Source organism: Simochromis diagramma, unplaced genomic scaffold (genome assembly GCF_900408965.1).
Source record: "Simochromis diagramma unplaced genomic scaffold, fSimDia1.1 OVJJ01000205.1, whole genome shotgun sequence".
NCBI lineage: Eukaryota > Metazoa > Chordata > Actinopteri > Cichliformes > Cichlidae > Simochromis > Simochromis diagramma.
This window is the reverse complement of record NW_024386782.1, coordinates 6648281-6673394: the sequence shown is the minus strand read 5'-3', so window position 1 is coordinate 6673394 and position 25114 is coordinate 6648281. Positions and strand designations below refer to the sequence as shown.

Below are 25114 nucleotides of genomic sequence, written 5' to 3'. Positions count from 1 at the left end.
GAATACTTTTGGAAACATAGTGTAGATGTAGTAGACTACAAGGCATGGGACAAGATACCCCTTTTATGTCTTCCTGTCATATTTAATTTTTTATTATCACTGTTACAACCATTATTATTATTATTATTGTTAATGTGTGTTTTCTATTCGTTATAATTGATTTGCTAACTATGTAGTACAGGGGTATCAAACATTAGGCCCAGCACTGAACATGCTCCAAATTTCCCTTTTTAGCTCTAGACTAAAATATGCTGGTTGCTGCAAGCACCCGTCAAAAAACTCCACTAGATGGCATATTTAATTGGGTTATGGCCAAAAAAAAGCATACCCAGTACATGACAAGCGGACAGATGGCGCTATCGCTTCAGATATGCTGACTCATACGGTGCACGAAACCGATGGATTTTATCAAAACAAACAGAGCAAGGCCCCCATTCTATCAGCGCACACCGATCCCCGCACATAACACGTCTGCACATTTAGAAAGTCCAGTTTCTACATGTATGAATAAAATTAGAAATGCACAAAGAAGGATAAAAAAAAAAGTTTTCACCCTGCAGGAGTGTGAAGGCTGCAAAAACAATACAGCAGGTAGAAAAAGTTTATTGAAGATGTTACGAACATCTCGGAGTTTATGTAATTTTAGCACGCACTATCAGAGAAGTGGAGGCTTCAGCAGTCAGGAAAAAGAAAAAAAACACATGTATTCCCGACAGCTCATTGGTCCAAATTTTCCCTGTGCTGCCACAATACTGCGCACACGTGACCTCGCTGTTTTCACCCAGTTTAACGCGTGTACTTAAAAAGACGGGCACCACCGTTCGCCAACACAAGCACGACCATCCCATCAGCACTCATGCCCGCGAGGTGAGACCGCTGCTGAGGGTGGGACTCGGACACCTGGAAGTGGACCATGGCGGCTGCCACGAGCAGCAACACATCCACGCTTCAGATAAAGCACTCCAGTCTCGAGCATACGCGGAAACGCATCGACCCGAGGAGGAGGCAAGCGGCGCTGTCCTTTCTCAGCAACATTTCTCTGGATGGACGGCCCGTGCAGGACGATGCGGGTAGTCAGAGCGAAGGGGAAACCCCGCTGGAAGCTCGGACTAGACAGAGCCTGGTTTCTACGGAGCCCTCGGCGTACGGAGCCGCTGCTGCTGCGGCGGCCGCGGCGGCTGCAGCGGCGGCGGCCACCACCACAGCCACCCAGGCGCTCGCTTTAGCAAACCAGGCTCTCCACGCCAGCAGCAGGGCCAGTTTTGGGACGGGTCCCACTGCTCCCCCCGCCGGTACAGACGCGGAGGGCGACGCTTTTGTGCCCTCGACGTTCAGCTCGCCTTTCTCCGCGGTCCCAGCCTCGACTAGAGGGAGGCTGCAGACGTACACTCAGGGAATCCTACCTGCGACCTACTCCAGGCAAGTCTCCCAGAACTACTGCCCGGAGGGCGGACAGATAGAGCAGCAGAGGTCAAGGTAACTGTGTACACAACGGTTTTACTTCACTGTCTGAGCGCACAACGACCAAAGTTCACTTCTGCACTGCAGGATCGCCATAGACTGCTCATTAAACTGCACACGAAGTGCATCTCGCAGGCAAACCTTTCTTTTTCACTTCTGAAATCTCGCCAGCAGAATAGAATAGCCCTTTATTGGCATTGTACGTGTACATCGAGATTGTGGGTGCTCTACAGCAACTGTGCAGGAATGAAATATTAATAGTAGGCAGCAGGAATATATACACAATCAAGAGACGTATATATGTACAAATTAAGAGAAAGGCACACATTAGAGAACAAGTTGCAAAGTGTTTGCACACTCACTGTATGTTGCATATCTGTTAGTATTTCTAAAGCACCATGGCACTTTCCAAAACCAGTTTTATTGGGTATGTTGTGTTCCAGCAAGTTCTTAAGGAAATGTTAAGGATGATTAGCTTTCCAGATTTTCCTACATCAGTTGTTATTTATTATGTTATGATTTAGAAATGGGGTGTCAAACATAAGCCCCAGGGGCCATATTTAGCCAGGCAAGGACTCCAATTCGGTGTTGTAAATGACTTGTTGGCTCATGATCTTTGAAACATTTGTCAAACTTATCTCTCGTCAATGACATTGAGCAATTTTAGGCCAGAAAGAACATTTCTGTTAGGGGGTTGAAGCTGCTGTCACTTTCTTGCAAAGTGACTTTTATATATCCTTTTATTTATGAATGGAAAACAATCAGCGACACTAAGAATGTCTTTTTCAAAAGAGATGCAGTAGAAGTTGCAACAAATATCATGTAACAGTTATATAAAGATATTTTAAGCCATCAAAAAGGACTGGATTCATCGTAAGGTACAACACAGGTTATGTTCAATAACGCAGAGTCATAAAGATGCTTGCAAAACAGGTCAATTCTTTATCTCATATATAACCCCTTCAGAAATCCTGTTGACTGCAGACTGCTTATCAATAATAAACAGAGGTGTTAGACATAAGAACACATAGAAACACTGGAAATCACTTTTTGGGGCACCAGCCCCACTGCATGGGTCTTGAAAATATGAAGGAGATTATTTTTCTTAAGTTAAGCGTCCCTGATTTAGTAGTTTCTCATTGTTGTGTGACAAAAACGGAGGGGCGTCCAAATAAATGAACTCTTGGCAATTTTTTTGCAGGTTTCTTATGATCAGCTGTTTTCAAAAGATACTTGCACTTCTGAGAAATCAGCCTTTCCAACACAGCATGAGGAAAAAGTTCAGCTGTATGCTTTACTCCATGCAGGTGCCTGCAGGCTTATGACTCACTGATATGCACAGGGGATGGGGGGCAGATAGTTTTGATCACAAGTCCAGCAAACCGTGGAGCTGTGCACCCTCGTTTCCCCCCCGAGGAGAAAATCCAGCATCTTATTCAGTCTCTGTTTGTCTTTCTTACATAAACGTTCTTCGGCTCTTTGTCAAATTGTCCTCAGCTTATTTTTAGTGAGTGTCTTGACAAAACTTGGCACACACCTACTGTCTACTTCATTTCTGTGTGACGTAAACATCCTGTAACTCTGCACTGCTGTCCAGCTCCGCATGCAACAGGGGCTTGTTGTTTCACACGAGTGTCTTTTTATTTGCCTTCTTTGTCTACTTTATTTTCACACAAGGGGGAGAGTTTGGAGGTCTCCACCTCGAAGAGGGACGACTGTCAGTGCGGATCATCTTGTGGTTCTCTCACTGTCAGAACCTGCCGTCAGATCTTCTCTGTTCAGAGCCCCCTCGTCTTTTATCCAAATCCTCGCCTCCTGCTGAAGGCCGTGCCAGACTTCTCAGGAAGTTCTGCTTCACAGGGAAACGCTCATGAGCCTAGTTACCGCACTGAAATTGATTTGTCAAATCAACTTGTTTGGAATGTCTTATTCTCTACTTTTCTTTTTTTGCTATATATTTAAATAGTGGGGGGGGAAAAATGTATGACTGACATCATTACACCACTAACACATTTTAACTTGTTTAGCTTACAAGAGGCAGCATTATTGAACCAAACAACATATCTACTAATGAGAGTTGCTATAATAAAAAAAGAAGTGGTATTGGTTCATATGTTGTGCAGTATTCACTAGTATGAAAACTTACCTATAGAACATGCAGATCTCTGTTAAGTTGATCAGGGTGTCATCACATAGTTTGTCCAGCAGAGGGCTTCAGCTCCTGTTTACTCTATGCTGTCTGTAGCACAGGTAGCAGAGTAGCATCAGAGCTCATCAATCAGTAGAAAGGGGAATCATCCCATATTTCACACTCAATACGATATTGTTGCGATTTTTAGCTTTTTTTTCACTAAGCTAGCTGATTTAATATATTGCAGGAGATTAGCCCTCTTCTTAAAGTATAGTAGCATCACCAGAGTATTTACACACACAATATCGCTATGCATAATAGCGCCATACTATGCTGTATTGTTGCCCCATCCCTAGTAGTGAAGCAGCGTCTTCACAGTAAGCTGCAGATTGATTTGTGACATTCATTGCTGATATCATATTTTTATTTTTTTCACCTTTAAAACATTGGTATCCAGTATTGGTCAGGCTGCAGATCATTAGAAGCCAAACTTTTCAAATGTTAATCATTACACATCTTAAAGATTACGATAAGCTTTTGCTTTTAAATGCTGGTTTTAAATACTTGGAAGTCAGCTTGTACAAACCTGCCAGCTTTTCATATTTTGTGCTAATAAGCTCAGCACCAGAGAAATACTGAGTTCCAGCCACAGTGTTGCACATGTTGGATCCAGTTTCTGCTTTGCCATGTGATGTACCAGCGACCGGTTTGTGTTTTTTACCCCGCCTCTGCTGGGAGAGACTCCATCCCCCAAAGATCCTCAGCTGAATAAGCGGTTAAGAAAATGGATTTGATGCTTCTTATTCTGCTTTGCAAATACAGTCGGAATTTGTTAAAGCCTGACTTTACCCCCTGTTTTTGATATCCGCTCGAAGGACGCCCACATAAAATGAATTCTGATGTCGAGAAATATGCAACCTGCTGATTGAGCGCGGCCATATTCCACCAGCGTGCGGACAGACGAGCGCTCTGCACAGTGCCTGGTCTGTTTTCTGAGGGCAGCTGGTGGAAACGTGTACAGAGGTCCCTCGCCGGGAGAGGCAGGATGCCCGGGCTTTCTGAGGAGCAGCTCTGGCTCTCAGCTCTGTATTTTCTGTCCTCCACTTCCTCTCCCAGGGGAATCGGAGACACACTCTCCCCTCACACTTTTTGGCCTTCAATCCTGCTTTCGTTGAGGAAGCCGAAGAGCCTCTGATGTGCCGCCAAAATAGACTTTCTGAGCCCAAAGCTGCTTCAGACAATATCCTCATCAGAATCTAATGCGTGGAAACGATAGCTAATTTCATATTCCACTCCTCAGCGTTCATCCATCAAGAATCAGCCAAGAGCTGTGCTTTAAATATATAATAGTGAGTACCATCTGGTGCTGTCTGCCTGAGGTGTAGAGCAATGTTCATTATATTGTTTCCCCTGTAAAACACCGGCAGGTTGAGTCTTATCACGTCCTGCGTGGGTTATATTCCCATCACTATTAGATTACCCAGAAACACGTACTTTAAAGTATTTTAACAGGACTTTTTTTTTTTTTTTTTTTTTTTTGCACGTGGAAGCAAAACTGTGGCTGGAAAGCAAGCAGCACAAGCCACCGTAATGGCTCTCTGGAGTCTTGTGTGTTCGGGTCACATACTTCTGGTTATGAGGCCGATTGCTGTTCGCTGAGGTCATGGTTGGCATAATCTCAGGATTATATAAGAATGCCTCATTTTCCTTCCCTGAATCTTTCGGCGTCTGAGTCGTGGATAAAAGGAAAGCTAAGAAAAGCCCCCAAAATTAACCAGGATCAGCCTGTGTGTGGAAACGTGTTTTGAAAGTTATTTTGATGTAATTATTGTATTATTATTTTTTTTTTTCTCTTGTTTCCTTTTTGCCCGTTCATTCCTCGCGTTTGTTGCTACATCCCGTTTGTACTCATTATACTTTTGAACCTTTCCGGACCAGACGGGCTGAACTCCCCAGAGTGCTTTTTTTTTTTTTTTTTTTTTTTTTTTTTTATCACAGTAATCACATTTCCCTTTTTCCTGACTATATTTGTGTGAATAAGCCCACAACATTACATGTATTTTTCACTCAGCGACTCTGCAGGAAAATGGAAGACTGTGTCCTGTGGCAAGCTGCCAACAGGCCGTACGCGTGAAACCGTTTAATCTCCACATCTAAACAGTCAACCTGAGTTTTACGGCTTCATTGCTTAGCAGGATTGTCAATAGCATTCAAAAACATTTCTTTCTTATATTGCAGGAGCATGGTGTGCATTTGTAGTGAAAATAATTTTACACTGTGCCTGACTTCATTCAAGAAAAGGTGTTTAAATAAAATCACTTCCCAGGCAACAGTGGCAGGAGTTGCTTTCAGAGACTCTGCTGTTGATTTACACGGACGCTTGTCTGACCCTTCTCACTGGGCCTAGTTAATGCCAGACTGGATGGAAACGGATTGCTCTAACCCTCTCTGGCAGGGTCTGAAGTGAATGAGTGGCCTGTCCCGTGTTATTGTTTCCAGGATTTGCACCAGCCTGGAAAACATCTTTTGCATTAAAAGCACGTGCTGCTGCTGATGTTCATGTGGAGACATTATTTCTCATTTAGCACACTCTTTGCAGAGTTTTAAGGGGGGTGGGGGGTTCTTCCTGTTGTAGTCCTACATGCATATGGAGCGGTTGGTAACTTGATTGATAGACTTTGGAAAGAAATGTAGCTCAGAAACTTTCAAGATAATGAAATGAAGCAGGTAACTTGCAGAGTTGTGGGCTTCTAATGCAATTCACTCACTGCAGCACCACATGGTCATAAAGAGAGACTGCCAAGAATGTAAATTTGAAAGCTTGCCTGATTTATCTAACAAAGAAAACAACTCTATCCGCCCCAGTATTAAATTAGCTTTAGCTCCAATATACATTGTCTTGGTGGAATGTGGATTCTATCTCCTCTCTTTACATCCACGTGGAAGAACAGTTACAGTAAAGAATAACTTTTTCAGTGGATTCATTAGCATGTGAGTAATACATGCAGATAAACTTGAAAAGCAAGTAAAACCTGTTTAAAGATTCATTTTGTGACTTTTTAAATTTTTTTTCCTTCATGCGGGCTGTTAAAAACAACATGGTAATACCCTTAACATGGGTCTTATTGCTGGAAAACACTGGCTTATTTACACAACCAGGATACACTAGTAGTAGTGGAGGGCTTTTGGAGTCTGGTGTGCGTTTTCTGAGTTGCTAAAATGCTGCAGCTGCAAACAGAGAGGATAAAAGTGGTGAGCAAACCAAAATGGTAATTTGTCGGCCATAATGTCAAAACAAGGAGCTGGAAAAGCCTAAAGTGCTCTGCAACGCTGAAGAGGACTGTACTGTTAATTGATAATTCTCCATATAAAACGATCAACCTGTTTTGAATCGCTCTAAGAGCTTCATGCAGCATAAAGTAGTTTAATGAATGAAGCGATGTTCAGTAGAGAAGCCTTTACTTTCCTCCGTATCTGCACTCATAGATCCCAAATCACCCAGCCAGTCCATCCCTCAGGGTTATCACTGAAGGAGGATGATGTAAGACTGGCCATAAATCACATGACACCACTTGTCTGACCCTCACGGAGAGGTCAGGCCAAACCCTTTTATTATGGCCCTTTCAACTCACGCAAGCAGGAGACAGAGTTTGTGTCAGCTGCCCACAGGTCTGATCATTCTTATCATTTAGACTCCGATTTTACTGCTCATGCCTTTTATGAAGGCTTGATGTTTTCCCCTTCAGTTTATGATCATTAGGCCCATTATATTGAGTGCAGAAGGTTAGTCAGTACAAAGGCCTTAAGCTTTTTTTGTCTGCTCCAGTGGCCTGGCTTCTCATGTAAACACTCAGCTCACCCAGTCTCCTCTAGTATACACTGTTCACTCAGCCTGTGTTGGATCCTCGAGGATGGAGCTATTTTTTTGTTCATTTGTCTGCACGCTCTGTCACTTATTAACCAGCCGCTTTACTTTACACTCTACCGTCTCTCCCTTTGGTCAGCTGAAACGCTCCGGCGGGTGGGAAGTGTGTCCGGTTGGATGTCTTCGGTTTGTCTTGATGCTGCAGCATCTTGCAGCGCTATAGCACGTCTTGATTTATGAGGAGAATTGGATGCTGCACAATTACAGGCTTTTTCCTGGCTCAGAATGGGCATTTGGGGGGAGCGTGCCTATGCACATAACCATTATCTGTCCTTGTACAGTAAAGTCAAAGTGTGTGCAACCTCTGTTTGACAGAAATGTTTGCATTTTTATGCTAATTCAGACAGTTTGCTCAAGCGATCCAAACCCCAATTAACACAGACTGCTTGCAAATTTCTCTCTGCAGGAAAAAGTCCTGCGTTGTATACAGTAGTAAGTATATTTACCCTCTGGCACTGTTACAGATTTGTCTTCTACGTCATGACAGATAACCCGCTGGGGAAATGTGTGAGCTTTTTCTTATCTGACCTCTAATACGTTAATTTCCACTCCTTTAAATGTAGACCCCTTTTTTATTTTTTTTATTTTTTTTTTGAAGGACGTGTTGTTATTGTGGTGCTAAACGTGCAATTATAACCTAATTTTGGCACGGCTCAGACCTTCTTAGCTGTCACATGTGGGTTTGTTCTGAAACTGGCAGCTGATCATATAAAAGCGATCCAGCAGAATTAGACTGTTGAGTCGAGCAACTTAAGTGTGAAATAAAGGCCATCTGTGACCAAATGTGTTACACAAAGTGCTCACAGAGCCAGCTCGTTATCCTCTCAGCAGCTCTGATCCTGGAAAATTCACTGTGATCCACGCAAGACTGAGTGGGGGGGGCGATCATTGACCACACAGGGGCACAGTGGCGTTCGCTGATGACAGTTATAAGTCAACCATCCAAAACCGGTGTTTGCAAATTAATCTCAGAATTTATAGAAACTTAAAATTAAAGTTAAAATTGGAAACCACAGTTTAACCTTTGTTCCAGGCCACTGCTGACCACACGTATTGTTTTTAAACCTGGGTGTTAAACATTCAACCTTTTTGAGTACAGACTAAAAATATAACATTGACACAGTGGAAAGAATTATTCAAAAAGGTAGTTCCTCTTAAAGCTGACTGTTGAACTTGTGAAGTGTTGGTGTGATGTTGATATTTCTTCATATCCCGTAACATGTAACTTCCCTTCTATGTGCCCCCCCAGACGAAGGCTCATCTCTCAGCGCTCGTCGCTTGAAACTCTAGAGGACATTGAAGAAAATGCTCCTCTGCGCAGGTAAACGCTTTACATGTTCACACTGCTACTACAGTCATGTGGAAAGGGGGGGGGGAAACACCTTCTTTCATTAAGCTTTTACATATTTGGACGTGTTTAAAAACAAAATCATCACACATTCATTTAATATGAATTTAACATATTCAAAATGCAGAAGCATAGTGTGAAAAACTACGTGCACAGCTGCATCAGGTAGAAACGTTAGCAGCAATATCTTGATGTAATATTTTTCTGTATGACTTTATCAGTCTCTTCAAAATTTTAGAGGAAGTTTAGTCGATTTCAACGCTGCAGGCATTCATTTATGCACAGGTCCCTCCACAGCGTTTTAATCAGGTTGAGGTCTGGTCTTTGACTGGGCCGTTGCAACACCTTGATTCTTTTCTCTTTTTTTTTTTAACCTCAGTGGTTGAAAGTTACCCAGATCCTCCGATTGCAAAAACCACTCAAATCATCACCCCTCTGCCAAACATCTCAGCTTTGGTCTCGTCTGTCCAAAGGCTTTGCAAGAACACATTGATTTAACACACACCCCAATGCCCCAGACATGCAAACTGCCAAAATGACTGCCTTTTATAGAGGCATTTACTCACATTTACTCATGATTAATAAAACAAATGTATTTGATTAACACAACCTGGATGCTTCTTTCTCTCTTAATTCTTATGGCACTTAGCTTTTCCCACACTGCTTCTGCATATTGGCTTAGTTTTTCTTAACTAAACAAGGACTATGTGTTTTCTGAGGCTGTATGTAGCTTATTTTAAGGTCTGGTATGTAGAGGTGGGCAGATCGATCCAAATATCGATTAGTATCAGTATGCTGGTATTGGATTGATAATAGCACGATAAGATCGATACTTTGTTTCCATCCTCTGAGTTCAGAATGTAGCTCACTGAATTTAGTTAAATAATTTGCTTTTTTGGAAACGGACACTTTTACATCCCTGGTCTCCAAAAACCTCGCTTCAAATACACGAAAAGCTGAAGTAAAAAAAAAAAAAAAAAAAAAAGTAAAAATCACAGAGATTTAACCGTCCATTAAAATATGTTCACAATTTGCAAATTGATGGTGATCATCTCAGCAACCATGACACACTGCTATCGCCTACATAAGGTGCTTTTGTAGGTTAAAAGTATCTATATCAGTGTTGGTATCGACATTACTGGCTCTGTATTTACCTGGTTTGATACCAACATTTTTGCAGTATTGCACAATATTACTTAGGGCTGTTCGATATAACGATATATATCGGATGATGATGATATAAAAACTGCTATCGTTGCATTTTATGCTATCGTTTGTTTCGTTGTGTCGCAAAATAAGCTGTTTATGGCAATATTTTTTTTCACCGTTCTGATGGTCACTGTAGTGGCTATGTTAATTTCTTAAAGTTCTCTCTTTCTCTTATATTTAATATAACCACATTACAGACGGACAAGCGCCTGTTTTTATGCGTTGTGGTTAGCAACAACGACTAAAATCATCGTGTCAGCTTGTTTATGTTCCACATAAACCTTTCACAATAAAGCTCAAGATCCTGTTGAGACTTTTCAAAATAAACGGAATCACGTGAAAGAGCAGATTATTTACGGATGAGAAGTAAAAAAGATCCGCCAGGTGCTAATAAATAAACCTTAGAGTCAAACGTTAGAACAGGTTTTCCCCCGCAGCACGCGTGTAATAAATACTCACAAAGAAAACGGCGGCTGTTACAACTTATGTCTAAAAATGTATCGTTTCATACATCGGTTAAAACACTCGACTCCAGCTACATGACGCGCAGCTGGAAACACTTCACGCAAGACGAGATTCACAGAATTTACAGAAAATGTTACATTTTTGTGATTTATATCGTTATCGGACGATAGAATTCTTATATCGGGATATGAGATTTTGGTCATATCGCACAGCCCTAGTATTACTGGTAAGGATTATATGATTTTATTTAAAAAAAAAAAAAAGATGTATAATGTACCAATATGTAAAACCTTAAAGCTAAAAAAAGGTTTGCTTTCTTTTTACCATTCCTGTGTATTTCTGTGTCTCAACATGAGTCACTTAGCACAGTGTCGTGCGCCCCACTTGGGGAACTGTCTGTTTCTAAGTTTTTTTGTTTGTTTTACATTTCAGATGTCGAACCCTATCGGGTTCACCCCGACCAAAGAGCTTCAAGAAGGTCCACTTCGTAAAGAACATGAGGCAACACGATATGCGCAATGGAAGGTATGAAGCCAAACATCGCCTCCCCGCAGTTGATACAAGTCCTCACTGAATAATGGAGGCTGCCCCAGTCAATGAACTGCAGTTTGGATGTTTCTCACATTACAAGCCACATCGCAGACAAGCAGGCCAGGCCCCGGCCACAGTTTCAGCTTATAGATAGATGCAACTGCCAATCCTGCACGTGCAGAAGAATCTGATGAATTTTGATGTCAATCTTTATTTGATCACTGTCACAAATTCTGTAATCACGCCACAAATCACTCGCTACTAAATTATAAGATGACTGTGCTGTAGCATGAATGCAGCACGCAAATCTTTAAATGCAAACAAATTTTGGCAGAAATGTTCTGATGTTGAAGTTGAGGTCAACGTATCTAGGGAGCGTTTCTGTGTAATACTGACGGGGTGACTCTTATTATCACTGCCACTTCGTTTGGATTTAGACGAGAGTTCAGTTAGCTTTTATTTATCGGTGATTTGCGTGGCACAATCGTGCTCCGGTGATTTTCAATTGTCTCAAAGTGTAGCTCTATGAGTTAGTCTTCACTTATTTTATCCAACATTTGGATAACATTTCCGTGTACCACCTCTGAAATTATTATCCAGTTTTCAGCTGATGTTGAAAGACTCAGCTTTTTGAGACCCTCATGTGGAGTTTGTTTCCTGATGCTGATTTGTAGTAATAAGGTTCACTACGTGTCTGCGAGCCCGAGTTAGGAAGCTGGAATTATGAGGTTGTTGTAGTTAAAGTCAGAGCCGTTCTGCTCGCTGTGCTGTTGACCTCAGGTCATCGGGAAATGGGCTCTGATTGGATGCCTTAGTCATTAAAAATAAGGTCTTGTAACAAATGCATCACTGTTACACACAAACTGAGTGTATGTGCCAAACTGCAAGAAACTCAGAATAACACACCAAGAATGTTCAGTTCATTCTGTTACTGCAAACTATTACCAAGTGTAACCTGTGCATCTTGTCCGATAGATGTTGATTAGCTTGTTTGCCATTTTTGTTTTTGTAGGATAGTCCTTATCAGTGGCAGAAGATCCTTCTATAGTGTATTTTCTGTCCTGCCCTATCGAGATTGTAGCCAAGTGGGGTATGTATCCTACGGCATGCCGAACGTCGTAACGTCCTCCAACCTGTGCTTCCTCTTTCCCTTTGTTTTCCTCATCCCTCTTGTTTTGGTGGATGCATTTTTATCTTAATAGGTTAATAAAAATGTTTTTGTTTTTTTTTTTTTAAAGTAATCTAACAAGGACTTTAAGACTTAGATTGTCGCCTAATGCTTGTTGCTTGTGATACTTTTCCCGTGGTGGCTCTTGGGCACTCATCCTTCTTTGTTCAAGTCAACCCATTCTTGTCTGTTGCAGCTGTTGCTGGCTTCGCTATTCAGCATTTAATATGAACCTTACCTGGTTATTAGAAATAGACGTTTTCGGTGTGTAGTCAACTGATTTTAATTCTCCACTGTGCTGACAGACTAGGATTTCTATTGTCTGCGCACTTATAACATGTTATTAACCACTTCTTTTTTAACTGCCAGGGTTTACATGTCTTAGCGGCGTAGATCTTATCTATAGATAATTTTTCCTGCTTTTCTTTTAAAGCAACATGAGCCCTGTGTTGGGGAGTTTAGCTGTTGTATGGCCTTACTTCTGACGCCCCCCCCCCCCCAAAAAAAACAAAAAACGGTGTGTTTTGGAGGAAGTGAAAGGGCGACAGATAAACACCAGAGGAAACAATGCACAGAAAGAAAAGCAACACACCACGGCTTAGTGAAGAGCGGGGAATTTCCTAAGCCAGCCAATCAGTGCAAGGTCAAGGGTTAATAAACCTCCCGGGGCTCTCCGATAAGCATGTTTCACTGCTCCTTCACGCTAATCGCCCGTTTCCAGCTCGACTTTGGCTGGGTCAGCCAAAACTCAAAAATATTTTATTAGACAACTTGTTACTTAAATTATTTATTTATTTTCAGAGTACATTCAGCAGACTGGTATGCCTTGCATCTTGAGTAATTTTGCAAATTTTCAATACAGAAGTTAAATACATGGTTAAATCTGCAGCTCAAAGTCCAGCTCGGACTTTGTAAACTAAGAAGGTGGAATGCAGCAGGCTTCAGGCGGTTAAACCTCAGGCTGTGGGTCATCACTGTCTTTTCATGGGCTAATTCTTTGAGTTCAAACACTCCTGTGTAGACTTTGCATGTTTCCTCTTTAGCAGCGCTGGATTCCGATGTTTCTCTGGCACGTTAAGGAACACTTCTGGCATCGGAGTGGAAAAAATTACATGGATCGAATGCGGGATGAATTTCCTCACAGGGATATTTGAAGTTAAAAAAAAAAAGACTTTGGAATATAATTGGAAGCAGTCACCCTCGACTGTTCGTGTGAACTGTGAAGTATTTGTAATGGGGTCAAAGTTGTTTAAGCTGTGGTTATTTTTACTTTCTTGACGCTGAATTTCGAAGCATGCGTGACGAGCACTTTGCAAGAATTTCACCAATACTAACATACAGATGTTTGGCGCCAGTGATTCCTATTCGTGCATGCTGCTGAGCAGCTTTTCCTGTCATTTCCTTTCATTTCTCTGTATTCTCAACCAAATGAAGCAAAACCTTTTTATTTTCTGGATGGCTTCATAGAAAAGCGCTCTCCCTAGAAAGCTTCCCATCTCTTCTTTTCCCCCCTTTCTTCTTTGATTTTCACTGTTCTGTAAGAGGTCCACTGCCTGGGGATCTCCGTGTCTACGATGCATCTGTCATCATCGTGTCCTGCCGTGCCTGTCTGCCAGATAACGCTGTTTTTATGAAAACCGATTGGCCCCACATGTCAACAAAACACTGGCATAGTCATGTGAGGACCCGCCGTGTCGTTAACGCTTTGTGTATGAACGACATTTTAAAGAGAATGCAAGACAAAGGAAAGGAAAGATAAGGGAGCCGCAGAAAAACAAGACTGTGTAGAGCCTGTACTTTCTGCCGCCGCTGTGAAATGTTGCAACAGTACAAATATTGAGATAAGGCTAAAGTTAATGTAACACAAACACAGGTGGAAATTTATCTGTCAGCAAACAGGCCACATTTTAATAGCTGTGGGCTTTATTTCAACCCAAGGAAAAATGGGAGAACATGAATATCAGCTCCTGCTTAGAGCATTTTAATTTTCTACCAACCTTTTAATCACAAATCGCTGGAAAGAGTTAGCCTTCAGCTTACCATCAGTGTTATCGGTTATTCTTTGTGGCAGACTGCAGGCATGTAATCTTCTCTGTCACTGTACACAATTTAAATTAGCTTTTACTGACAGCGGCCTAAAAATATCGCATCACGTTAAATCTTAGCAGTAAACAGTGTTTACTTTAATTATGGTATATTTGATTTGGGCCATGTGTCGGTCAAGCTCCACCGACACACTTCCCTCTTTGGCCATCTGTTTTCTGCTTCAGGAGAGCTTTTGACCTACAAATCTCCCACAGCAGTATGGCATTTCAGGCAGCAGCTGAGTTTGAAGAGGCTTGCCTGCTAAAACGAAACCGTACTCTACTCCGTCCTGCCTCCCAAGGGCGCACTTTATTACTGATTGCCCCGAGATGCACCCAAAGACACGAGCGGTTACAGAAACTAGGCCAGCTGATGAGCTCAGATCGATGCAGGACCCAAATCTGTGAAATGGAGAGTGTGTAAGTGAAGAGGTGAGCTAGAACAGGCCTCTGAAAGATTGCTAAGGAAAAGGAGTTTAAAGAAGCTGCAGGAAAACTTTGTATCATGAAAGATCTGTTTTTAAAAAAAAGTCTTGTTCTCGTTAGGGATGCAAAGCTGGAAGGAGGGCGTCAGCGGCATCCTTCAGGAGGCGCCAGGGAGATGGTGATTGGGCTGGAGGGAGTGGAGTTGGGAGCAGATGGAAAGGTGAGAAACCAGCAAATATGTGTATGTGTGGTGGATCAATATAGATTGGTGTGTTTACTGGGACACTTCACTGGATACTTGATACAGAAGTCTTAAACCACCACTCATTTCTTTATATCTTGTTTCCAAAAGTCAGACTTTGGTATAACTTTTAAAGCTTTTTTTTAAAGTTTGTCTTTGATAAAAAGGCACCTAACTCGAGGGTGTCGTCAACAAATACCCAACAACTTTGCAAAGTATCTTTAGGAACTTTGTTACAAGTGCCTTACTTTTTACAAAACATATAAATTGTTCTCACTTCTTTATTTGAATCTACAAGAAAGCCAAAGATAACACAGCTTGAAAGGCATAAAACAGGATTTTTACACCAACAAGGGGATTTCAAAAGAGCTATTAGCCAGAAACTCAAAGACAGGTGGAAAATAAAAGAAGTGGCTGACCTAAAACAAGGACAATATCTGAAAAGCATGGCCTGAAGAAATGAGTAAAAATGGAGTCTAGAGCTACATCTGTCCTTTCAGTTGATCCATACAGTATACTATTTGCTAAAATTGTGTCAGTGAAAGTGTTTGCATCAAGCCATTTTTAGGGAAAGGAAACTGGGAGAAAGGGGCAAAATGCACACATTATTTATTTTTTGTTCAAATCGTCATCTTTATGTACAAAGGTCAGGACCGAGGTATAACAGTAAGTGTCTACAGCTGTCTGTAAAACATGGTGGAGGCTCTGTCATGGTTTGAGTCTGCATTTCAGCCAGTGGTGTTTGAGATCTTATCAAAACTGATGGAATTATGAATGCATGAAGTGCAGTCAGATTTTGATCCTGGCCTCTCCAGAGCCAGAACGTCAACATTTTTGAATCGGTGTGTGTGATCGTCTCAACAGAGATTGGTAGCCAACATCCAAAGAAGAGCTTTGAATGTCCTTCAAGAGGTCTGGAGAACTGTATATATGTTTTAGCAAAGATTTCTCATTTTTCCAGCAAACTATAAAGAAATGAGGGGTAGATCGAGACTTGTGCACATTATTGCACATACAGAAAGGCCAAAAATGGTTAAGGTTGGCTAAAAATGGCACATTAGCATCGTAATAGTTCAGAAGTGTTGTACTGTTGATGGACGTTAGCTAGCAAACTAGCTTGGTAGTTGCTACAGAAGCTAGAATGTATAAAAGTTTCTTCTCGCACAAATTACTTCCATTTAAATATTAATGTTATAAACATTGTTTAGTTTTCATAAATGAGGAAAATGAAGTGAAAGGCTTTTATTTTTTTAGTGCTTAGATTTTTTTTTTTCCAGAACCCTGTGCAATGAGCCTTTTTTTTTTTTTTTGGCACTATTTTGCTGTCAGGGGAGTCCAAACGCCCCATGTGCAATTAAGCACATTAATAACAACTGCATTCCTTTTAGCCAAGTCAGTTCCAGTCTCTTGTTATTGTGTGTGATGTCTCATGGGTACATTATACTGGGACACTGTTAGTGCTAATACTTACGGTATTTGTGGTCCTCTTGTGCTGGAAAACGGATCTGATAACATTAATAGGTTGAACGGGTTTAACATCAGAGCGAGCAAGTCTTTTTTTTTTTTTTTTTTTTTTTTTTTTTTTTTGGCTCTACTGAATAGACATAATAATTTGTATCTGTGTTTGCAGACTGTGTCGTACACCCAGTTCCTGTATCCCACTTATGTGCTGGGTGGCCGAAGAAACACAATCGACTCCACCTCGTCCTTCTCTCAGTCTCGCAACGCAAGCCACCGCAGCCTCAGCTTGGCCCGAGCCAACAGCAACCAGAGCAGCTTAGACACAGGTTGGTTTGCAGGCTTTACCTTTTCATCGTTTACTACAGTTGGGTCCACGTGTTTGGACAATGAGGGCTCGTTGTTTTTTTTGTTTTTTTTGGGGGGTTTTTTTTGGCAATTTTGTCTCTGTACACCACATCGGTTTATTTTAAATCAAGATGTGATTGAAGTACAAACATTAAGCTTTAATTCATAGGGTATAACAAAAGCCTTGCACATCTTTCAGAGGCACAAAATTAATTGGACAGCTCACTGATGAGCATTTCTTGGCCAGGTGAGACCCTGTTATTCACGACAAATTGATTAGATAAAACGTCTGGAGCTGAGAGGCCGTAATTAGGCTAAAAAGAGAGAGAGAGCAAAAATCTGGCTCATTCTTAAAAAGAAGCGTTTCACCAGCCAGATCAGCAACAGCTATTGGTTACACATAAAAACAGGAAGGACAATTTAGACTTTGTCAGAGAGCATCTAAACAAACTTAAAAGAGCCCGTACAATCCAAAAGAAAAATCTTGAAAGCAAGATTTCCTCATATCAGAATAGTGTACAAAATAATAATAATAATAATTATTATTATATTCGAATAAAGTGAAAAGAAACAGTCTGTGATTCAACCACATTACCTGCTAAATGTGCTACAGGAGGTGTTGTGTTGTGGGCTTGTATGGTTGCCAGTGCAACTGGGCCACTAGTGTTTGTTTATGATGTGAGCGCTGATAGCAGCAGCAGGCTGGACTGTGACGTGGCCAGGGCTATACTCTCTGCTCAGATTCAGCCAAACGCCGCAGAACTGATGAGACGACGCTTCTCAGTACAAGTGGATAAGGATCAGTCAGTCACCTGATTGTTTGAGCCTCTGAACATGGGGGACTACAAATAAAAATGGCTGTTAATTCCTAAACATTTATAACTTTATTTTATTTGCTTTGTTTATATGTAGAAAAACAATGAGTTGGAGCAAATCTGCCTCTTCTAATAATTTAAGTTACTTTAATTCAAGTCATTTCTTCACTTTGTATGGCAACTATTTCTCCCAGTATGGTATTCTTCTTCCATTTTCAGTCTGTATTTGAGTTTTTCAACCATAATCACCCGTTGTCTATAGCTCGGTGTAATTCCTAAACATTTAATGCCAAAAATTTTGGGTAAAGTTGTCGAATTAAAGCTCAAAGTCCACATGTCAGTCACACCATGATTATTTGATCTTAAAATGCTCTGTGTTGGTGTACAAATAGAAGAACGGTCTCACTGTCCGAGCACTTTTGGCCCTAACTGTATATTTTTATTGAAAAAGGAAATGCATGAAATTCTAAATCTGACTCAACCTTCGTTGTTGTCTGCGTGGAAATGGCAGGGAATGATTTCGGGGACTTTCGCGAGTACGACCCTAATCTGCTGGATGACCCACAGTGGCCTTGTGGTAAACACAAGAGAGTCCTCATCTTCCCCTCCTACATGGTGAGAAAATACTAATCTAATACATCACAATCACAACAGCAGCAGCTGCCTCGTAGCCTCTTGAGAGCAGAAAGGAATGGTTGTTTTTATCCGCAGCTTCATTTGCTTTGAGATGTTTTGTTGAAATGTTCTGAAATATCTCACTGGTATTTTTTTATTTATTTATTTTTTTTATCATGCTGGGCTTCTGTGCTCAGTTTTCCCACCACAACAGAGAACAATAAAACCAGAAATATTTGTCTAAGGGTTCCTTCACCAAAAATAAAAAAAACCCTCAGTTTTATCTGCTTATTTAGTCTTTATCAGCAAGGTCACTGGATGAGACGCTCTCCCACCGCTTTGGGCCTGAAACGATGCAGATACTTTATCTCTGTGTAGTTGGCAGTAGCTATTAAAGAGCTACTGTGGCTCTCCCTCAACACTAATCATTCCTTTTACTTTTCCGGAAAAGCGCGGATGTTTTATTTTGGTTTGAAAAGCGAGGGAAAAAACAAAACGGCCCGATTCCCTCCTCATTCTTTCCAGGGTTCAGTTTTCGCTGTGGAGACTGGCAGAATGCACAACGAGTACTGACACAGTTGAAATGTTAGTCAAGGCCAGGGGTTTTTTTTTTTTTGTCCTCTCTTCCTCCAATTACTCTTGACAACAATAGCTATTGTGTTTACTACCGCAATGGAAGCAGTGAATTCTCAGCACTTCAGGAATTGGACACAGGCTGCTTGGGAGACCTGACTCTCAAGCTTTCAGGTTCAAACAGGGGATAAAATTATCTGTGCATATTGAAAGTCTTCTTTGTATTTCTGGCGACGTTGCATAGTAAATGGGTTACACCCAAGGAAGGTTCCCTATTTGGTCCTATCAGCTCTCAAACTACAAATTCACCATCCCAGAGCAACAAAAGCATTTTTTTTTATGGACCTTTAATCCTGGGATTAATAGACAGGCCTCGACAGGGATCTAACTCCTAGCCCAAACTCACACCCACACTAAGCTCTCCCAGTGTGACTCAGTGCTTGTTATGGCATGCTTTGAGTATGATGTGGCTAAGGATTGTTTAAGAGACATTAGAAAGGCAAGTTAAAAAAAAAAAAAACTATAAACCATATAAAACTGAAAACTAAGATTAAAATAATGCTAAAATAAGATGGAAAGATGCAGCGAAACTGAAAATCCTGCTTTTAGCAGCAGAACCATCTGTGTGGGATTGACTGCTAAATAGTTTGTGGCCGTCATGATGAATTAAAATTTGGCCAAAGGCATCAGTTTATCTTGTTACTGTCTTTTAATGCTACTTTTTGTGACACGGAGCAATTTAAAAAAAATTTTTTACAGTCTTGGTTTTAAAAAACAAAACAAAAAAACCCCCAAAAACCACACACTCTTTCATCATTTCTATAGTTTTATGTGTCAGGACATAATAAAAAATTAATCTGGTCTCTACTAGGTTCTAAAATCATTTCATATGCAACCTCAGAAGAACAACATATTATATAATGCCATTATTTATTTAACGAAGGCAAAGTCAAAATGCAGAAGCAGTGTGTGAAAAATTAAATACACCCTCACTGCTTCCATAGGAATTAAGAGGGAAAGTAGCAGCCAGGTAGTGCTGCTCTAATGCACTCGATTCTCAGCAGGTGTGAACACTTCCTACAAAAGCTAAAGTTTTGGCAGTTTGCTGGCCTGGAGCATTTAGGTGTGTGTTAACACAATGCCGATGAGGAAAGTCGCCAGCAATGGTCTTAGAGAAGCCTTTCCAAATAATTTGAAGTGCTACAGTGAGAAAGATTACTTATTATTAAGTGTAAAACGTTCAGGACAGCTGCCAATCTTCTAGCAAGTGGATGTCCCAGCGAATTCACCCCAAGGTCAGAGCGTGCATTGCTCAGAAAAACTGCAAAAAAACCAAAAGTCCTACAGGCGTTGGTTAATATGTTAAATGTTAAAGTTACTGACAGTACAATTAGAAAAAGACTGAGCAAGTTTAGCTTGTTTAGAAGACTTACCAGTCATGCCAGGAGAAAATGGACGAGACATAAATGGAAATTTTTGTGGTTGTTTTATTTGTTTTACCCTGGTGCTGTGCATTGTGGCCACACACTTACTGCCAACTGTCAGGCACGGTGGTGGCGCGGTGATGATTTGGGCTGTAGGACAAATTGGGTCATGCAACAGGACAGTGATGCCAAGCACAGCAGCAAACCTACAACAGCATGAGTGAAACAGAAAACAAAGTATTGCACCCACTCAAAGTCCAGACCTCAATCCATCTGAAATACTGCTGCAGGACCTTGAGAGAGCTGCGCATAAACGAAAGGCCACAATCCTCAATGAACTGCAGCAACATCATAAAGACGAGTGGGCCAAAGGTCCTTCACAACTTTCCAGAGAAAGCAGTTACTTCAAGTTATTGCTGCTATGCAACTACAGCTTTACACACAGCTGCTCCTGCATTTAGTTTTTTATTTTTCTTCAAATAAATATTGACACAGTATAATGTATCATGTGTGAAGTGTTAGGATTAATTACTCGATAGAAAGTGTGGTTATTTTGACACCACCTCTGGTTTTCTTTTCCAGACTACGGTCATCGAATACGTGAAACCCTCTGACCTCAAAAAGGACATGAACGAAACCTTCAAGGAAAAATTCCCACACATAAAGCTGACACTCAGCAAAATAAGGAGGTAAAACAAACACCACACAGAATATATTCACCTTAACAGAAGCTCTTTTGTTTTCTTTACCAACTTCTTTCTCTTCATTTTTTCCTTCCTTGTTCTTTTTTTTTTTTTTTTTTTTTTTAACTCTGTGCAGCTTGAAAAGGGAGATAAGAAAACTGGCTCAGGATGAGTGTGGCTTTGAGGAACCGACGGTGGCCATGGCTTTCGTCTACTTTGAAAAACTCGTTCTCCAAGGCAAACTAAACAAGCAGAACCGTAAACTCTGCGCTGGAGCTTGTGTCCTGCTGGCAGCCAAGATCGGGGGTGATCTGAAGAAACAGGAGGTCAAACTTCTTATAGATGTAAGCTTCCTCATGCACACATCCAACCCTCCCCCATCCAACCCCAATGTTTAATTACAGTACAAGAGATTAAAGGGTCAGTTCACTCTGATCAAAGGGAGAGGGCTTTCTTTCCAAATATTTGAGCATCATTTTTCACTGCTCTCAGTGACAGAGTCCACTGGGCTGGGTGTGGGTAGCAGATGAGGCAAAATCGACCCCTCAGGGTTCAAGTGTAACTTTAAACAGCCTACACAACATAACATAATGGAATAACATCATCTGTAATAAGTGGTCTACAAGATAAAGTGTTTCAAAAACTTACTAATATTTAATTGACCTGAAAAAAAAATAGTGAGAACAGGGCCTGAAGCTCGACTCTCTAAATAGGAGAGCTTTTTGTTTTTTCCCCCTACAGGGTAACACATTGCTAGTCTCTTCAATGCTTTAACAACAGCTTTGTTTAACTGGGAATCCAAGGGAATTAGTGTTGAACCCTTAACCTCTGGTTGGGTGTGGTGAGATATGTGCTGAGTTGCACCTGGCAACCTGGTACCTGGATGCACACCCCACCCAGTTTCCCAGGGTCCTAAAGTCCACCCCCACATTACCACAGCGGCATAATAAAAACAAACCTTTTAAATATTTTTAGTTTTCAATGTGTTTAATCTCCAAAAAGTGCAGTTTCAGGTTTTCAATTTCAAGTGAATAAAAGAAGTGCATCGTATGATTATGAGAGAAGGAAATATTTAATATATAAAGCCCTGTTAGAGTAGCAAATGCTCCACTTTTTGTGACCATTTGTTGGCTTCTTGCACACGGCGACTAAATATAAAGCCGTCACTTTCACACTTCTGAGCCAAGTGTGCTGTGAGCAGTGCAGGGCCAGGTGTTACGACATCCAGGGTTAGAAATAAATAAATTAAAATAAGAAGATTATGAGTCGAAGCATTTTTTTTTTTTTTTTTCCTCTCACACGGACTTGCTTTATTTTTCTGCCAGAAACTGGAGGAAAGGTTCAGAGTGAACCGCAGAGAGCTGATAGCCTTCGAGTTCCCCGTGTTGGTGGCGCTGGAGTTTAATCTGCACCTGCCAGAGCACGAGATCATGCCTCACTACAGACGCCTCCTGCAGACCTCCTAGCATTAGTGATCCATCAGGAGGACGACCGCCAGGTTCTCCTTCTGATCTCCCAGCTTTCCACATTTACCACAGTATCCATCCTCTGTCTTCTCTCCTCGTCTCTGTTTGATCACTTCAAGGTACCTCTGGCTGTTGGCGAGCCACAGCCACTGATCACTACAGACAGCCCGCTCCTTCCCCTCGTTGGACCGACATCAGCCAAAGGGACACGTGTTTTTAAACAAACTTTCCTCCACTGTTTGACTTCTGCATTCGGCATCACTACATGGACTGAAAGAAAAGGGTTCAACCGTCTGGAAGCAAGCTGGTTTTTCTAGTTTGCATCTCTCACATCGCATCCTTCATCATTTTGTATTCTTAGTCCTCATGTTGACACGAGGCTCTTTTTAAAAAAACAACTGAATCTGATAGTGATCTTTGTCAGTTAAAACAATCTGTGATTGTAACAATTTGATCCTTTCTTTAATCTTTTTGTAAACTTTTTATGATTGGTTGCCTCATGAGCTGCATACAATTTAAACAGAAGCCTTTTAAGAGGCTGGTTTTGTGGCTGGACTGTTATTCCTCAGCGTGAATCATGTTTTCATTAAAAGTGCACTTTTTTTGAAGAAGACACTGGGGCAGGGTGACGGTTTTTCAGACTTTTAATAAGCTTGAGAACTAACCCTGAAGTAGCCCCTGCTGAAAAGTATGCGGTCTTCGTAAGCACCGTACAGAAGACATTGGAACGGACTGTTCAGTTTTTATTTTCTCTCTCTCTTATGGTTTATTCACAGTTTTCCGACCACAGTCTGCATGAAAAGTAGTGATTCTTTGTACGCAGGTACCTGCCGAGAAGTTTTGACTTCCTGTTTTTCACTGAAGTGTTCCATTCATTTTTCTACCACAGTCTTTTATCAGAGTTGAATTTTCTGTGCTCTATGTTAGAGTGTATCGCTAGCACGTTTACAGTGCTTTAACAGATGCTTGTTCTGAGGACACGCTATTAACCAGTGATCAGTATCAGCAGGATGCTCGGGTGCCGAGAGGACATGCCAGTAACTACAAGTGTGTTTGAGCCCCTACAGGCTGCAGAGATGCATCTCTTTAGCTGACCCTGACCTCTGACCTTTCTCTGATCTCTGCAGAGGGGAAAAATCCAGACAAAATCTCACGTGGGATCTAGTCATAGATCAAACATTTACGTATACCTTGAATCATCATTTGATTTGAAATCCACAATGTTTTTTATTAAAAAACAAAAAGTACTGAACATCTCGACCGGCGCGACCACTTAAAGGTGATTCATTCCATTTTTCTGGCATGTCACTTTCACAACTTGATCTTTTTGCTTCCTACCTTGCACTTGTCTCGCACACTACCACAGAGTGTTCCACTGAATCAGAAGCTGAGGCGACAGAGAACGATGGTATTTGATGCTACTCAGAGCATTATGAGCTGAAATGATCACGAGACGAAACCAAACCGCTTTTGATTGTCTTGATTCAAAGTTGGGTAAAAATGCTGAGCTTATGTTTGTTTGCAAGCCCAAAGACGTTGTTGTAAGATGCACACTAAATGCTCTCTGTGTGTGTGTGCGTGCGTGTGTGCGTGTGCGTGCGTGCGTGCGTGTGTGTGTAAATAAATTGCTTTGCTTGTTCAATCAAAACAGAAAAAGACTGATGCATGCTTCTTTTTTTCTTTCTTGCTTTACCCAAATCTGCTGCGCATAAGTGATGGTGACTAGATTTAGTGGAGTGTGTCTGCCTTTGTTTTCCAATAAGTTTCAAATTCTTTGGCTCCAGCGTCATCAAACTTAATATTGTTCAGATATATGTTGTTTTGTTTTTTTTTTATTACTAGTAAATGAGGGAATGAATATTTCCAGCTAAAAATATTAAATTGAACCATGCTAATCATTACACCTACTTAGCATGTTAGCATAGTGACCATAGTTGCAGCACCCCCTTAGACCTCATGTCTCCCCTCTCTTTCCATTTGCCCCGTTTTGTAACTACTGCTTTAATTTAAAAATAAATAAATCAACAAAAACAAAACATCGGGCCACCTTAGTTTTTTTTCCCCCCATCATCTAAACCTGATAAACCAGGTCCTCCCACAGTTTTCAGGCTCAATGTACCATAATTTCAGGCTTAACCAGTGCAAACCGTCCATTTGAAACAGACCTGAAAGCCTTCCCTTAGTGTTGCACTGTTGCAGGATATAGTCTACAATAGGCCTGCATGCTGAGATACATTAATCATGTTGTAATGCAAGCTACACTTATTGCATACTTGACCTGAGCTCATGCCATAATACAGAAAGGGAAGAAAGTCGAACTGTAAGTATTGTTTTTATAACTGTGCAGCACAATCGAGCTGGCAGGTAACTCATCTTTTAGACAATGCATATTATTTTATTGATAAATAGTCTTGCTGTACACTTAAAGTTGGGTAATGTCAGTTTGACGTGCCGATATTGTGGATTTATTTTGAGCACATGTAATATTGCACAAAATCCAAAATAGCTGGAACAAACTGAGCTACTTGCACAGTGCCTGCACCAGTATCTCTCTTAGGTGCATGAAACCATGCTTCCCTTCAGTTGCTTTCACTGAAAATCTCTGCACTTGCTCCTCTGATGCAATCTGAGAGGTCTGTTTCTTATCAAGTGGGAACTGTCCTCTTCCTGACACGTCCAAAGTAAACAAGGCCTGCAGTCACGCCGGTCTCGTGCTGCCATCAAAACAAACAGGTCAGGCCTG

General features: G+C 41.2%; 1 protein-coding gene across 4 annotated transcripts; it reads left to right on the top strand.

Annotated features, from left to right (window-relative positions):
* Positions 1-719: 719 nt before the first annotated feature.
* Positions 720-23809, top strand: cables1 (Cdk5 and Abl enzyme substrate 1). 4 transcript variants are annotated; one of them, XM_040019110.1, is made up of 10 exons: positions 720-1476; positions 8767-8838; positions 10972-11064; positions 12083-12160; positions 14869-14968; positions 16620-16776; positions 18122-18225; positions 20805-20911; positions 21042-21249; positions 22231-23809. In XM_040019110.1, the coding sequence occupies exons 1-10, from the start codon at positions 914-916 to the stop codon at positions 22369-22371; spliced, it is 1623 nt and encodes a 540-aa protein (XP_039875044.1). In that variant the 5' UTR covers positions 720-913; the 3' UTR covers positions 22372-23809. The 4 variants fall into 4 exon arrangements, with proteins under 4 accessions (XP_039875044.1, XP_039875054.1, XP_039875035.1 ...); XM_040019120.1 differs by having other exon boundaries at positions 735-1419; positions 18113-18225; XM_040019101.1 differs by having other exon boundaries at positions 735-1476; positions 18113-18225.
* The last annotated feature ends 1305 nt before the right edge of the window (positions 23810-25114 follow it).

What these genes read in the sequence shown, in the direction of transcription:
- cables1 (XM_040019101.1), top strand. Translation starts at nt 914, where the DNA reads ATGGCGGCTGCCACGAGCAGCAACACATCCACGCTTCAGATAAAGCAC. An exon ending in ATAGAGCAGCAGAGGTCAAG is followed by an intron (nt 1,477 to 8,766) that starts GTAACTGTGTAC and finishes GTGCCCCCCCAG; the next exon opens with ACGAAGGCTCATCTCTCAGC. An exon ending in CGAGATTGTAGCCAAGTGGG is followed by an intron (nt 12,161 to 14,868) that starts GTATGTATCCTA and finishes TGTTCTCGTTAG; the next exon opens with GGATGCAAAGCTGGAAGGAG.